Source organism: Helianthus annuus, chromosome 5, assembly GCF_002127325.2.
Source record: "Helianthus annuus cultivar XRQ/B chromosome 5, HanXRQr2.0-SUNRISE, whole genome shotgun sequence".
Taxonomy (NCBI): Eukaryota; Viridiplantae; Streptophyta; class Magnoliopsida; order Asterales; family Asteraceae; genus Helianthus; species Helianthus annuus.
The window spans coordinates 109,553,154-109,566,780 of record NC_035437.2 but is presented as its reverse complement, the minus strand read 5'-3'; the positions used below and the strand labels follow the sequence as shown (position 1 = coordinate 109,566,780).

At 35.8% G+C, this 13,627-nt stretch overlaps 1 protein-coding gene and 1 long non-coding RNA gene across 2 annotated transcripts; both read left to right on the top strand.

Annotated features, from left to right (window-relative positions):
- Nucleotides 1-4,583: 4,583 nt before the first annotated feature.
- Nucleotides 4,584-7,446, top strand: LOC110940881 (plasmodesmata-located protein 4). Its single transcript, XM_022182452.2, has 3 exons — nucleotides 4,584-5,416; nucleotides 7,077-7,196; nucleotides 7,290-7,446. Exons 1-3 carry the CDS (start codon nucleotides 4,654-4,656, stop codon nucleotides 7,295-7,297), a joined length of 891 nt encoding a protein of 296 aa, XP_022038144.1. The 5' UTR covers nucleotides 4,584-4,653; the 3' UTR covers nucleotides 7,298-7,446.
- A 4,099-nt stretch (nucleotides 7,447-11,545) lies between these two features.
- LOC110938968 lies at nucleotides 11,546-12,443 on the top strand. The gene is made up of 3 exons (XR_002591858.2): nucleotides 11,546-11,676; nucleotides 11,867-11,888; nucleotides 11,991-12,443. It is a non-coding gene; the product is annotated as an uncharacterized LOC110938968 (long non-coding RNA).
- The last annotated feature ends 1,184 nt before the right edge of the window (nucleotides 12,444-13,627 follow it).

The window sequence follows — 13,627 nt, the reverse complement described above, 5'->3', positions numbered from 1 at the left end:
TACCTCAAGTGCTTTCGCAGCCAGCACCTTGTCAGCCATCTTTCCCAGGTTCTCATCCGCCAACTCCTGCGTAGTATCAATCAAGCCTGTATCAACCTGCTTTATTTTCTCAATTTCTTCTTTTTCTTTCTTCTCTTTCTCTTCTTTCTCCTTTCTCTCTTTCTCCTTTTCTTCTTCAATCATCTTCTCAGTTGGCGTTCCCCACCACTTGTGCTGCCAGTATTCGTCTTCTTCTTTGTACTCCTTGATGATGGCTTCGATATCTAGCGTTTTATCATCAATCGCGATGTTGCCATACCTATCAAGGTAGCATTCTCTGTCTGGATCCCATCTATTTGCTCTTCTAGCTTCCAGAAAGATACCAGAAAGTCTGATAATCTTGTTTTCAGCAATCATCTTCCGATATTTATACTTCTGCTCTTCAGTACGATCATCTTTCCACGGAATCGGTTCATCGTTACTTGCCATGAATGCGTAACCAACTTCCTTACTCCAATCGTACCCCTCATCATCGTAAATCACAACCAGTGCCCTTGATTTGTCTCTGTTATCTTCAGACTGCTTCAATCTAGGCGGCTCAGATTTATTCTGATGGTAGATTGCCTTTTTGTAATAATCGTCTCTAAACGGATTCTCTGACTCATCAGCGTACGCGTTTCTGCATTCCCGCTTGAAGTGACCCTTCTGCTTACACTTAAAGCACGTCACCTTGGATTTGTCGAATCCCAACTTTGTAGACGGACCACCGATCGTCTTTCTCCCGGTAATTTCCATGAAACGCTGAGCACGTCGAACAGCACTTGCCATCGCCCAACGAATGTCGATAAGCTCCATTTCTTCGGGGTCTATCTGATCGTAATCTTCTTTCGTCAGATTTGTATTCCCGATCTTACCAGCCACCAACCCTTCGTAGGATTCCAACACCGACGCCAAAAAGACCATTTGTTGCTTAGCCGACTCCTCATCAAAATTCTGTGCGTTCTTCAAATCTATCGCGATATTGCAAGAAAATTTCGCATCAGAATGATTTGCAGAAGACGTAGATCCACTGTGAAAACCACTGTGACTTCCGCTGCTTGGACTGCTTTGACTTTCTTCGCTTGCTGAAGATACATTCTCAGCTGAAAATGCAGTCTTTGGAGAAGTTGCTTTTGGCATCATGCTTTTTGGATAATAGAGATCCAAATTCTGTTGAGAAGAAGAGTGATTGACTTTGTAAGTTTTCTTTAGTTCCAGCTCGTGACTTTCAAGTCTCTCAATCACCAAATCTGGAGTCAAATCTTTAGGAGCAATAGTGTTCTTCAACATAAGCACATAATATCTCCAATCAACCTCATCTGGTAATGAATCGAACAGTTTGTCAACTAGTTCTTCATCAGAAAACTTGATTTCATGTCTTGCTAATTCTAGTTTCAGATGACCGAACCTCTCTATCATTTTACACACCGATTCATTCTTTAGACAACCAAAAAGATCAAATTCTTTTCTAAGAAGCTTTCATTTGTTCTTTACAATCTCTTTGCTTCCAAGACACTTCTTTCCGAGTTTATCCCACAAATCTTTAGCATTGGAGTAATCTATCAGCGAAATGATGTCTTCCCGCACCGACTGAAACAATAATGCCACACACTTTTGCTCGGCCACAAAACTCTCAATCTCTTCAGCCGATCTCAATGCTTCACCATTCTTTTCTCCCTCGGCATAACCATTCTTCATACTCTTCCAGCTGGGAAAAGCGAATGCCATCAACCAGTCTTCGAACTTTGTTGCCCACCTGCTGTAATTTTCTATAGCCATCAGCTTAGGAGGTTTGTTAAATGTTCCAAATGCGCTTTCGGACTCCCAAGCTTCCTTCTTTCTTTCTTTAGGTGGACTCTTGTCTACATTGCTTGAAGAAGTATCGTTGTTTCCTGAACTACCCGTGAAAGCATACATGTCGCTAAACGGATTCAAGAAAATATCATCCATTTTGATTGTACCTGAAAAATTAGACAACACTTAGAAAAATTTTGGTTTTGAAAAATATTAGATTCAAACGGAACCTGTTCAAACGGAATGGTTCAAACAGTGATTCAAACGAGCAGGTTATTTTCAAACGGAATGGACTTGTCCGTTTGAAATAACAATAGTTTCAAACGACAGATATTCAAACGGAATGGACTCAAACGGTCACGCTTCAAACGATACGATTCTAATTCAAACGACAATTTCAAACGGTCTTCATTTTCAAACGATCAGTTCAAACGATCAGTATGTTTTCAAACGATAGGACTTATTTTCAAACGACCTTTGTCATTTTCAAACGGATGACGTCATTTTTCTTCGAACAATTTCAAACGGACATGATGATTTTGATTAGTTTTAGGTCGAATTTTGGTTCCAAATTGTCAAGGATTAGTTAAAAGTGAATTTCGTTTGATATGTGAACGTTTCAAGCCATTTTAACCGTGACAACTATTCAAAATCAGAAAAGAAAGGTAGAAGTGAGATAATCCGGCGATTTCAAGCTGTATTTGGTATGAACTCCTCGTCCTGAGCTCTGATACCACTTGTTGGACCGTTCCGATGACCTTAAACGTCAGTAGAAGTAGTTCATCTCAGTTTACAAAGGCGGAAACAGAGTAAACTAAGTCAAAACAGCTTGTTCCTTCCAATTTCTCTTTCTATTACTGATTGCAAGTCTTTACAATGATTCTGATACAAATCGGACAGCACCTCGACTCACAAACACACACATACGTTCCTGTTCGTTTGAAATGAACACACCACTATTTATAGTGCCAGCCCTACCGTTTGAATGGTGTTCAAACGACCAACATTGTTCAAACGGTCAGGGTTTAAACGAATAGGCTGTTCCAAACGGCCAGCACTATTTCAAACGGCCAGGCATTTTAAAACCTATATAAACCCTAATTTAATCATGTTTATGCAACCGTTTAACCTATCTAGACACAAGCCTCAATAAGACGTAGTCAGCAGACATTCAGTGCACCAACAATCAGTTCGCATGTGTTAGATATCAATTCGCACGTTTTATTTTATCAATTTGCTTTTAAGTGTTATGATTTCGCATTTGTTACATAAGCATTACCTAAACAATACAACTAACTTCTGATATAAAATCGCATTTGCATTTATATCAATTCGCAAATCTAATTTAACCTAAAACAAAAAAACAATACAACTAACTTCTGATATAAAATCGCATTTGCATTTATATCAATTCGCAAATCTAATTTAACCTAAAACAAAAAACCTTCTACATTCCAGCTTTTATCATATGAAATCGCAAATATCAAAAAAAACACAACAAAACCCTATATGATATCGCACATCCATCAGTATCATTAAGACAACTGCATAAAAAATTCAAAACCTAACAAATAAATATACCAGTAACAAACCCTAGAAAAATTGATGCTGTTATCAATATATAATGTTATAAAACTTATATGTTTAGTTAAAACGTTAATAAACAAACAAAATCGCATTTGATTGTAAAGCACCTGTATATTACACTTTAAATCGCAAATGTAAATTGATACCTGGATTCATCTTCTTCGATTGTGGTCTGTCGTTGTTTGCTTTGCTTCTTTTCTCAATATTCATGGAATCGTAGTTGAAATCGCAATGCAGAGTAGCAGGTAATCGCAATGGAGAGTAGCAGGTGATGTTTTGGAGAAGGAGAATGCTTTTGATTTTGGGTTTACGGTATGATTTTGAGTTATTGTGTGCTGATAATCAGGGGTTTTGTTCTCGCTATGGACGATTCTAACCTTGGCGGTTTCTTTTACTAATTTTATTTTGATTAATTTAATTATTTAAACACGCGCTTTTAATGAGATGATCGTACGGTTGTTGTTGTAGCGTACATAATGTACGATTAGAGCATTTGTATGATAACCGGCCTATATATATATATATATATATATATATATATATATATATATTATTTTTAATTGCCAATAATTTTTTGAACTAAAAATCAATATCATTCCACACGAAAAAAGGGCAATTACAAAGCAATGGCAGGTAGTCGGGCAACAAGTTGCGCCGCCACCCCCTTTTGAATAGAAAAATTAATTCTACTAAATACAAAGTTTGAAACCTTTAGCGACGAAGAATTACTATTAACGACTTTTTGAACCCGATTCAAAAGTCGCACAGCGTTAGGAGTGAGACCACCAAAGGTATCAAACACAAACGGGACAAACACATGTCGATTATACTTTAATTAATATGTCGACAAATTACAATGCTCGCTAATAAACCCCGCCCCAACACGAAGGGCTTACATCTACTTTATTAAATTTGATACGAATTAAAATTGTATATACGATACCAATTAAAGTCATTGAGTAATGAGTAATATAACATCTTTTTTCAGAAAAAGAATATACATAAGCAAAGTGGCATATTTTATGTTGGCGTCACCGTCACACCAAATCATTTGTAACTAAAAACATTATTAGTTGGATTTGGGTGAGAAATGTTCGAGGTATCATCAACTCTTCCAACCATAACCTACCCAACATCACCAACAATCAAACCTTAAAAAATTGCATGCATCCCCTCAATCTTTATCAAACTAAAAACATTAATCCTGAATCTTGAATATTGAATCTTGGAATTTAGACACATCTTGTTGTTGCAATGGTGTCACAAGCACATAAAACCCTCCATTTTACACCATGGATTCTCCTCAACTTCATGTTACTGATCCTAGTTTCATCAAACTCCGATCTGGTTTCGCACTATACGGACTTTGTCTACGAGCAATGTCGAAACGAAACTCGCATTCCGCACACGTTGGTGTCATCCCTCATGCAAGAACTTGTAGAGAAATCCACTGAATCCAAGTTTTACCAAACCAGCTCCGGCGACGACTTCGTCGCTATATCAGGCAAGTTTCAGTGCCGGCATGATCTCACCATAGAAAGTTGTCATGATTGCATAGTAAACACCGTCACAAGATTAACATGTTCGTCAGGTTCTTTGGCTCGGGTTCAGCTCAAAGGGTGCTTCATGAGCTTAGAGCCTGAGCCCGAGCCTCGACCTGAGATTGGAAATAGAAGGATTGGTACCGAGGGTTTGGTTGGTGGTCGGAAAGATTACTTGCAACACAAGAAATGTGGTGAAAGGAGGTCATGGTTAGAAGGGTTAGAGGAAGTAAGGGATGTGGCTTTTGAAAGTGTCGCTAAATGTGTGACGAGTAGTGGCGTTGGGTATTGTGACAAGAGATATGAAGGGATGTATGCGATGGGACAATGTGAGGGGAGTTTGGAAGTGTGTGAGTGTGGGGAATGTGTCAGTAATGCGTTTCAAGTGGCTCAGGATGAATGTTGGGGGTCTGACTCAGGAGAGGTTTACTTGGAGAACTGCTTCATTAGCTTTAGTGACTATCAACCTCATAAAGGTATCTCATTTGATTGCTTTTCTTGAATTTGTAGACTAAAAAATCTTTTTTGATGATCTATTAGGTGTCACTAGTTAGTAATAGAGGCAATGAGGCATAGCCTGATTCTCTATTACTGGACTCTACAAACTTGTTACGTAACGTCTATTTCATTTACTGAACTTACCCTTATTTATTTTTTTAACGGACGATTTAGGGAATAAAACCAAAACTCTAAGGATCTAGAATTTGGAAGTTTGCAACTTTGGAATGTGTTCAAAAATCATCCAATCATTTATCAGTTGAAATAGTCTATGGGCCGGGTTAGTTACCGAAAAACTAGTTTTCTCTTATGCAATGTTTTTATGGGCCGGGTTGATCTTACATGACCTGACCTTTTAGGGGCATAATATTTTATTAGTGGGTCCTCCTTATGTTTTGTGGGAGAAAGTGGTACATTTAGCAACACTCTTTTAAATTCTATCAAACATAAAATGGTACTTCATGGCAGATAGAGAATGCCATTTAGTGACTACTAAAAGTGTCGAAAATTAGTCACTATCCAAGTTGTTTTACCTACATACATAAAAATATGAGTAAACTGTCAAAATGGTCCAAAAATATAGAGAAGTCATTTTGATAGTTTACTTTGAAAATATAGAGAAGTGTGAGTGTATATTTTAGTATTTTCCGTCACATGATTTGCAATATATAAAACACCAATAAAACTAGTTTTATGCCATTTATCTTCACCTTTTTAAAGTGGGGGTAAAAGTAAAACACTACTAGAAAATTGTTAAGTTTGTGACAATCAAATTTATAGCAAATTTGTCTGAAATTGGCCTTACCTACAAATTTCCTACAAAAAAATCCATAGGAAATAAACTTATGGGTAAACTCTCTTTACTTTTTAGGGCGTAGGATCGTTATCCAAAATTTCCAAATTAAAAACAACCCTTTAGACTAGACGGTATGGGCTAGCGCCCTCAACACCACCCCGCCACATTCATAAGAGGCGCCATCCTTGGCCTCCGCCAAAGCCATGGCGGGTGTGAGAGGGGGAGAAGGAAGGGGCCCATTTGTATCATCCAATGAAATTTATTTTTTAATCTTTTTTTAATAGTTAAAAGAGGCTTTAAAGGAGGTGTTATCCTACATCGTGCAAGTTAACGATAAAGTTTCTCGCTTAGTGGCACATACATGGCGCTGATATGACGTGAAGGGCTTTATCCCACACCACCCAGCCTTAAGTAACGACACCTTAATTTTACCCAAGTTGAACTTAAGAGTACTCAAATCAATTAGTGTTCTTAAATTACCCAAATTACTAGAATGAACTTTTCAACACGAACTCCTATAATGATCATGTTGAACCTGATTTGTTTGTGGCGATGTTCCTAAACTACCCAAAATACCCAAATGAACTTTTCAACACAAACTTCGATAAAGACCTCGGGTTCACGAACCAAAACTGTTTCGCAAATGCCGGACCCAAATGGTTTGCGGCGAGTTCCAGATTGACCCGTAAGGTCTTTCCCGAACACCCTTCTAGTGACAGTTTTTATGTGTCACTGTACATTTGTCATCTTATTGTAGCCCCTGAATATGATCGTTAGCGACATATTTCATCCCTTTGTGGTGAAAATGTATACTTTTCATCTTGTGCTCATCCTTTTTACAGGAAAAGGCGCTGAGGGAGGTTCCGGTAAGATAGCAGCAATGGTGGTGGGTGTAGGTGTTGCTATAGCTCTATTGTCTACCCTTTGCTACTGCATCAGATCTTCGACAAGAAAACAAGATGGTTAGTTCATTATATAATGGGTCTATCAATATTGTTTCTTTCAAACAAGATGAAATATAACATATAGCTAGAAACATTTTGTTGTTGGTGCAGATTGGTGAAGATGATATGCAACATGTAGACTTTCGGCGTTCTGCCAGACTTGTTCGATCGTTTAGAATTATGTTTGTACATATGGACTTTGTAGTTCGATTAATCGAAAGATCATATTTTACAACATAACATAGTGTGACACATGTTTTTACACTTGTATTACAGGTTTCTGTTGATCCAAAATATGATTTATATATATATATATATATATATATATATATATATATATATATATATATATATATAGGGGATCGCTAAAATGAGAACCACCTCTAGTTGTAAGAACCATGGGAACCACTTTCTGGCCCTTAGATCAACTAGATGGATGGATGTGATTAAAAGTAGATAATATTAATATTAAAAGATTTTTGTCTTATTATGTCTTTAATATTATAATCCAAAAGGGTATTTAAGTAAAATCAATCTATTTTGTCTTTTTATATATATTAATTTTAAATTACCTTTTTTGTCCTATTCATTAATTAGTTTTTTTTACTTAATTATTTTTTATTTATCCACAGATTTTTTTTGTAAATCAATTTTATTAAATCAAATTTTTATTATAATTCTTTTAATTTTTAATATTTTTACGCCTGGCCTTTTCATGCCTCGTTTTTTGACGCGCCGTTTTTTCGCCCGGCTTTTTCACGCGTCGTTTTTTTTACGCGCCGTTTTTTCGTTTTACGCCCCGGTTTTTTACGTTAATGTTATTTACGTCTTACGCGCCGTTTTTTTGCGTTTTACGTCCCGGTTTTTGCGTCAACGTTTTTTTGCGTTTTACGCACCGGTTTTTTACGTTTTTACGCGCCGGTTTTTTACGTTAACGTTATTTACGTTTTACACGCCGGTTTTTTGCGTTTTACGCACCGGTTTATTGCGTCAAAGTTTTTTTTTTTTTTACGTTTTACGCGCCGGTTTTTTTACGTTTTACGCACCGGTTTTTTAACGTTTTACGCACCGGTTTTTTTACGTTTTACACGCCGGGTTTTTCGCGTTTTACGCACCGGTTTTTTTACGTTTTACGCACCGTTTTTTTACATCAACGTTTTTTTACGTTTTACGCACCGGTTTTTTTACGTTTTACACGCCGGTTTTTTTTACGTTTTACGCACCGGTTTTTTTACGTTTTACGCGCCGGTTTTTGGTGTCCCGTTTTACCATTTTTGCTTAAAACTTTTTACGTTTTTACGAAAAACCTTTTTACATTTTACGTAAAACCCCTTACGTTTTACGCACCGGTAATTTACGTTAACGTTATTTACATTTTACGCACCGGGTTTTTACGTTAACGTTTTTTACGTTAACATTTTAAAATTCAGGTTTTTTACATTACCGGTTTTTTTACGTTATCGGTTTTTTTACGTTAACGGTTTTTACGTTAACGGTCTTTTACGTTAACGTTTTTACGTTAACGTTTTTTTCGTTTGAATAAAAAAATTTTACGTTTGACGTAGAACTTTTTACTTTTTACGTTTTACGTAAAACGTAAAACGTTTTACATTTTACGTAAAACGTAAAACGTTTTACGTTTTTTTACGTTACATGTTTTTTACGTTAACGGTTTTTTTACGTTAACGGTTTTTTTTTATGTTAACGGTTTTTACGTTAACGGTTTTTTACGTTAACGTTTTTACGTTAACGGTTTTTTACGTTAACGTTTTTACGTTAACGTTTTTTTCGTTTTAGTAAAAAAAAAATTACGTTTTACGTAGAACTTTTTACTTTTTACGTTTTACGTAAAAACGTTTTACGTTTTACGTAAGACTTTTTACGATTTACGTAAAACGTTTTACGTAAAACTTTTTACGCTTCACGTTTTTACGTTTTACGTCAAAAAAGTTTTACGGGTTATTTTTTTTAGAAAATTTTTTTGTACGCAAAAACGAACGTACCCAGAAATCGCAAACTCGGGAGGTGTCTCAGATATATTGTTATCATCATCAACGCCTCAAAAAAAAATAAAAACGCAAGAAACATAAAAAACAAAGGGTATCTCGAAAAAAAACGGGGTTTGGCTCAGATTATTCGATAATCAAGAGGCTGCAAAAGTGGGGTTGCAGGATCAAAAACCCTACCCTCCGCCGTCCTTGCCACGCCATCGTCATCAAAATCTACGTTTTTTTTTTTTGCATCATCGCCACCACGTCGATCGTATCAAAACCCACAGAATTAAATATCACAAAATCAAATCCCACAAATCAACATGAACAACATTTAAACCCAGATTCAACCCGGATTCAACATGAACAAAAGTGTATCTAAAACAACAGATCTAAACCAACAGATCAAAATCTACTTTTGTTTTTCATCATTGCCAACCCAATCGATCACCAACATATCAATAACAACAGATCTAAAACAACAGATCTAAACCAACAGATCTATACCAACATATTAAACCCACAATCCACTTATAAAAATCACCAGAAAATCAACAAACATAGTTCACTGATCAAACAAAAATCACCAGAAAATAAAAAAATCGTTGATAAAAAATCAACAAGAATAAACCCATAGAGTTCATCAGACAAAAATCTAGAAACCCCATCAAACAAAAATGAAACCCCATCAAACAAAATAAAGAAACCCCATCAAAAATCATGAAACCCCCAACTCAAACCTGGATACGGCTTCACCGGCTCAGCCACTGCCGCCGGCCCTCTCCACCTACCCACCATCCCCAACGCCACCCGCCGCCGCCAACCCCCCAAAACCCCCACTGGTCTCCCCACAAAAACCACCACCGGTGCCGGTGACGAACAGTTGCAGGTGGTGTTCGTCGTCGATGTGATGTGGAGAAGATGAAGATGGAGTGGAGTTGCAGGTTGGTCGGAGACGGTGCCGGAGAAGATATCAGCAGAGGAAAGGAGGTTGTTATAAGGTGGAGTTGCAGGTAGGGGTAATATGTGATGAAGGTGGAGTTGCAGGTTGTTCGTCCTCCATGAGGGTGACACAATTTCTCATTTTTATCAAAGGAAATTTATTTTTGAATTGAGTTTTCAATGTGCAGTGAGATATTTAAACAAAAAAGAGGAGAGAGGAGAGAGGAGATGTATATTAAATGAAGAGAGAGGGAAGATATGACACTTGGGGTAAAAGACCAAAATACCCTTTATGTTGGCATAATTTGATTGGCTTAGAGTGGTTCTCGCGGTTCTTACAACTGGAGGTGGTTCTTATTTTAGCGGCTCCCTATATATATATATATATATATAAACCATTCAACAAGTATATAACACCATTCAACAAGTATATAACACCATTCATTGACTAAACATCTGATCGAAACATATTTTTTTTCTCTATATAAGTATAGCAATATGGTACTCGTATTAAAGATAAAAAAACGCTCATTATTATGGTTTAATTTTTTTTAATGTTACGTATAAAAAGTTATTGACGTTTAAAAAAGACGGAGGAATGTTACATGTGCATTACCTAATTTCTAGTGGGTTTAAAAGACTATATTGGCCCTAGATATTTCAAATCAGTCCAAATTAATGAAAATATTTTACAATTTGGTCCCTATTGATCTCAACCATTAGATCAAAAGATCTAATGGCTGAGATTCTTTCTTACCCTTCACACACTTTAAGCCTTTTTTACAGGATCCTCTACATATATATATATATATATATATATATATATATAGGGCTTGGTTATATAAGAAACCCTATCTTTTTTAGAAAACTATGGAAACCCATTGTGAACCATTGATTACCTTTCATCTAACTTGATCAAAGGCTCTCATAATTTTGGTAAGAATTATATTTAAAAGAAATCTTATAATACATATTAGTAAAGGAGAAATGGCATTTAAGGCATTCAAAATTCTGACTTTTCTCTTACACACATCAACTTTATTTCTCTTAGACACATGTTATCTCTCTCTCCTCTCACCTCTCACCTCTCTCTTCAATCAAGAACATGATGAACACCAAACACAAGTTTCTATCTTCAAGTTCAGATCTAAATCGTATGAAAGAAAAAATGTTTGAAGATTGTTGTTTTAGAGAGAGAACGACGGCAGGATGAAGGTTTTTAGAGAGATGAATTTTTTGTTTTAGAGAGAGAAACAACAATCTTCATCATGTTCATCTATAACACCAAGAACACACATACAAGTGTGTGAGAGAGAAGAAGTTTGAAGTATGTTGTTTTAGAGAGAGAACGATGACACACGCACGAGTGTGTGTGTGAGAAGAAGGTTTGAAGATCTTCTTCGTGTTCATCGGACGGTTATAGATCCGGTAAGTGTTCTTGAAATATCATTTCACACTTGATTTTTTGTTGAAATGATTATTAATATGATTTTTTTTGAACGAGTTTTTTTGGTGGTTGGTGACGCCGGAGTTCGAAACATCGTCGGAGTCAAGATCTAGTAATGGTTAATGTTCTCTCTCTCTCTCCTCTCCTTTGTCTTCAATCAAGATCTAGTAATGGTTAATGTTCATGTATTTTAAATAAATCGAAAACTTTAGGATGAGATTTTTGAACGGGATTTTTTGTTGGTTTGGTTGCTTGTTTGGGGATTTTGATCTTAACAATAATTGTTTTTTTTGTTGGTTTGGTTGCAGGTTTAGCCTTTTGATCTGAACAGTAAGTGTTTTTTTTTTGTTGGGTTGTTTGATTTACAGAAACAGACCCATAACATGTGTTAAGCACCTGTTAGAATAATATATAACGTGTGTTGATTTACAGAAACATATCCATAAAGATATTCAATTGACAAGCTGGATGGATGCGGGGATATTGAACAAGTCAAATCTTTTGGGAAAGAAGTTTTCATTCGTTTATAACATGTGTTAGTGGTTCATGCTGTAACAGATCCATAAAGAAGTTTTCATGCTGTAACAAGTTTTCGTTCATGCTGTAACAGAACAGCATGATGTAACTAGACATGTGTTCATATATAACATGTGTTAAGCCCCTGATAGAATAATATATAACGTGTGTTATCCTTGTTAATTAAAAAAAACAAGTAATAACTATTTTATTTTTATTGATGTTTAAAATATCTGATAATGTGGATACCGAGCGTAATACTTGTACAAGTATTACATGTACAAGTTAGTATGTAACGTGTAATATTAAACGAGCCATTTATGGTATCACATGTACCGGTAATTTTTGGAATATACAGATTTTGGAATATATAACATGTGTTAAGACTCTGTTATAATCTTTGTATAACTTTAACTTTAGGACCTTAACATAATATGAAACGGGTCATTTGTTGTGCAGATTTTGGAATATATAACATGTGTTAAAACCAACGGTCTCGGCAATTGGATCTTATTTCCCTTGAATCCATCACCGTCCTAATAAACAAAAAGATAAGATAACCGTTAAGTCGTTAACTCATAAATATTAACACATTCATAGCCAGATGTTCAGACTATAACACGAAATATAACGTGTGTTAACATGTGCATCCAGCAAGATGATGGCATGTAAACGTGCATTATGATTAGCGGATCACGCATGGTAACACATTTATAGGTAGGTTGGGAATAAATTTTTAAAACCCTTATGTGTATAATTCGATGGTGACACTATGTTGTAAACGGGTGTGTATAATTCTTAAACGGTTTTTTGGATTCGTTATTATTGTTGGGGTTTCCTAATCACTTGTTTTTTGTTACATGTTTTACAAGTGTGTTGTTGAATCCAAAAAATATCAGGTTTGTTTCTCTAAGACCGAAAAATGACTGCCCTTGGTCAGATACTAACATGTGTTAGTGTACATGTAAGGTCAGTCACATTTGTTTTCATTAACATGTGTTACGTTTATGTCAGCGTTTGTTTTCACATTTGTTGTCGTTAACATCCGGAACATATGATATATAACGTTTTTTAACATGTCAGCAAGTGTCAAATATTGCGAACCATATTGGGAATAAATAAATTGAAACCATCAAGTTGTGCACTTTTATATCAAGTGGATGGTATCGTTTAAAACGTAGAGGGTGTACAACATGTGTTAGGCTGTATATGTACTAACATGTCACATTTAATCACATGCATGTTACTCCCGTAATTTGTTGGTTTCTAAAAAACGATGGTATCGTTTAAAACGTAGAGGGTTTCTAAACGTAGAGGATGGTATCGTTTAAAACGTAGAGGGTGTACAACTAGTTGGTTTCTAAAAAACGATGTGCCAATGATTAGACTTCAAAAAAAAAAAAAAAACCGATCATGTGTTAAGACACATGATAAGTGGAAATATTTTCTTCGGAATTGCTATGTCTAGCAGTATAAAGTGTAACATGTATTTTGGTACAAGCTTTAAAAAGAAAATAGAAAAAAGACAAAAAGACAACCATCAGGAATTTCCC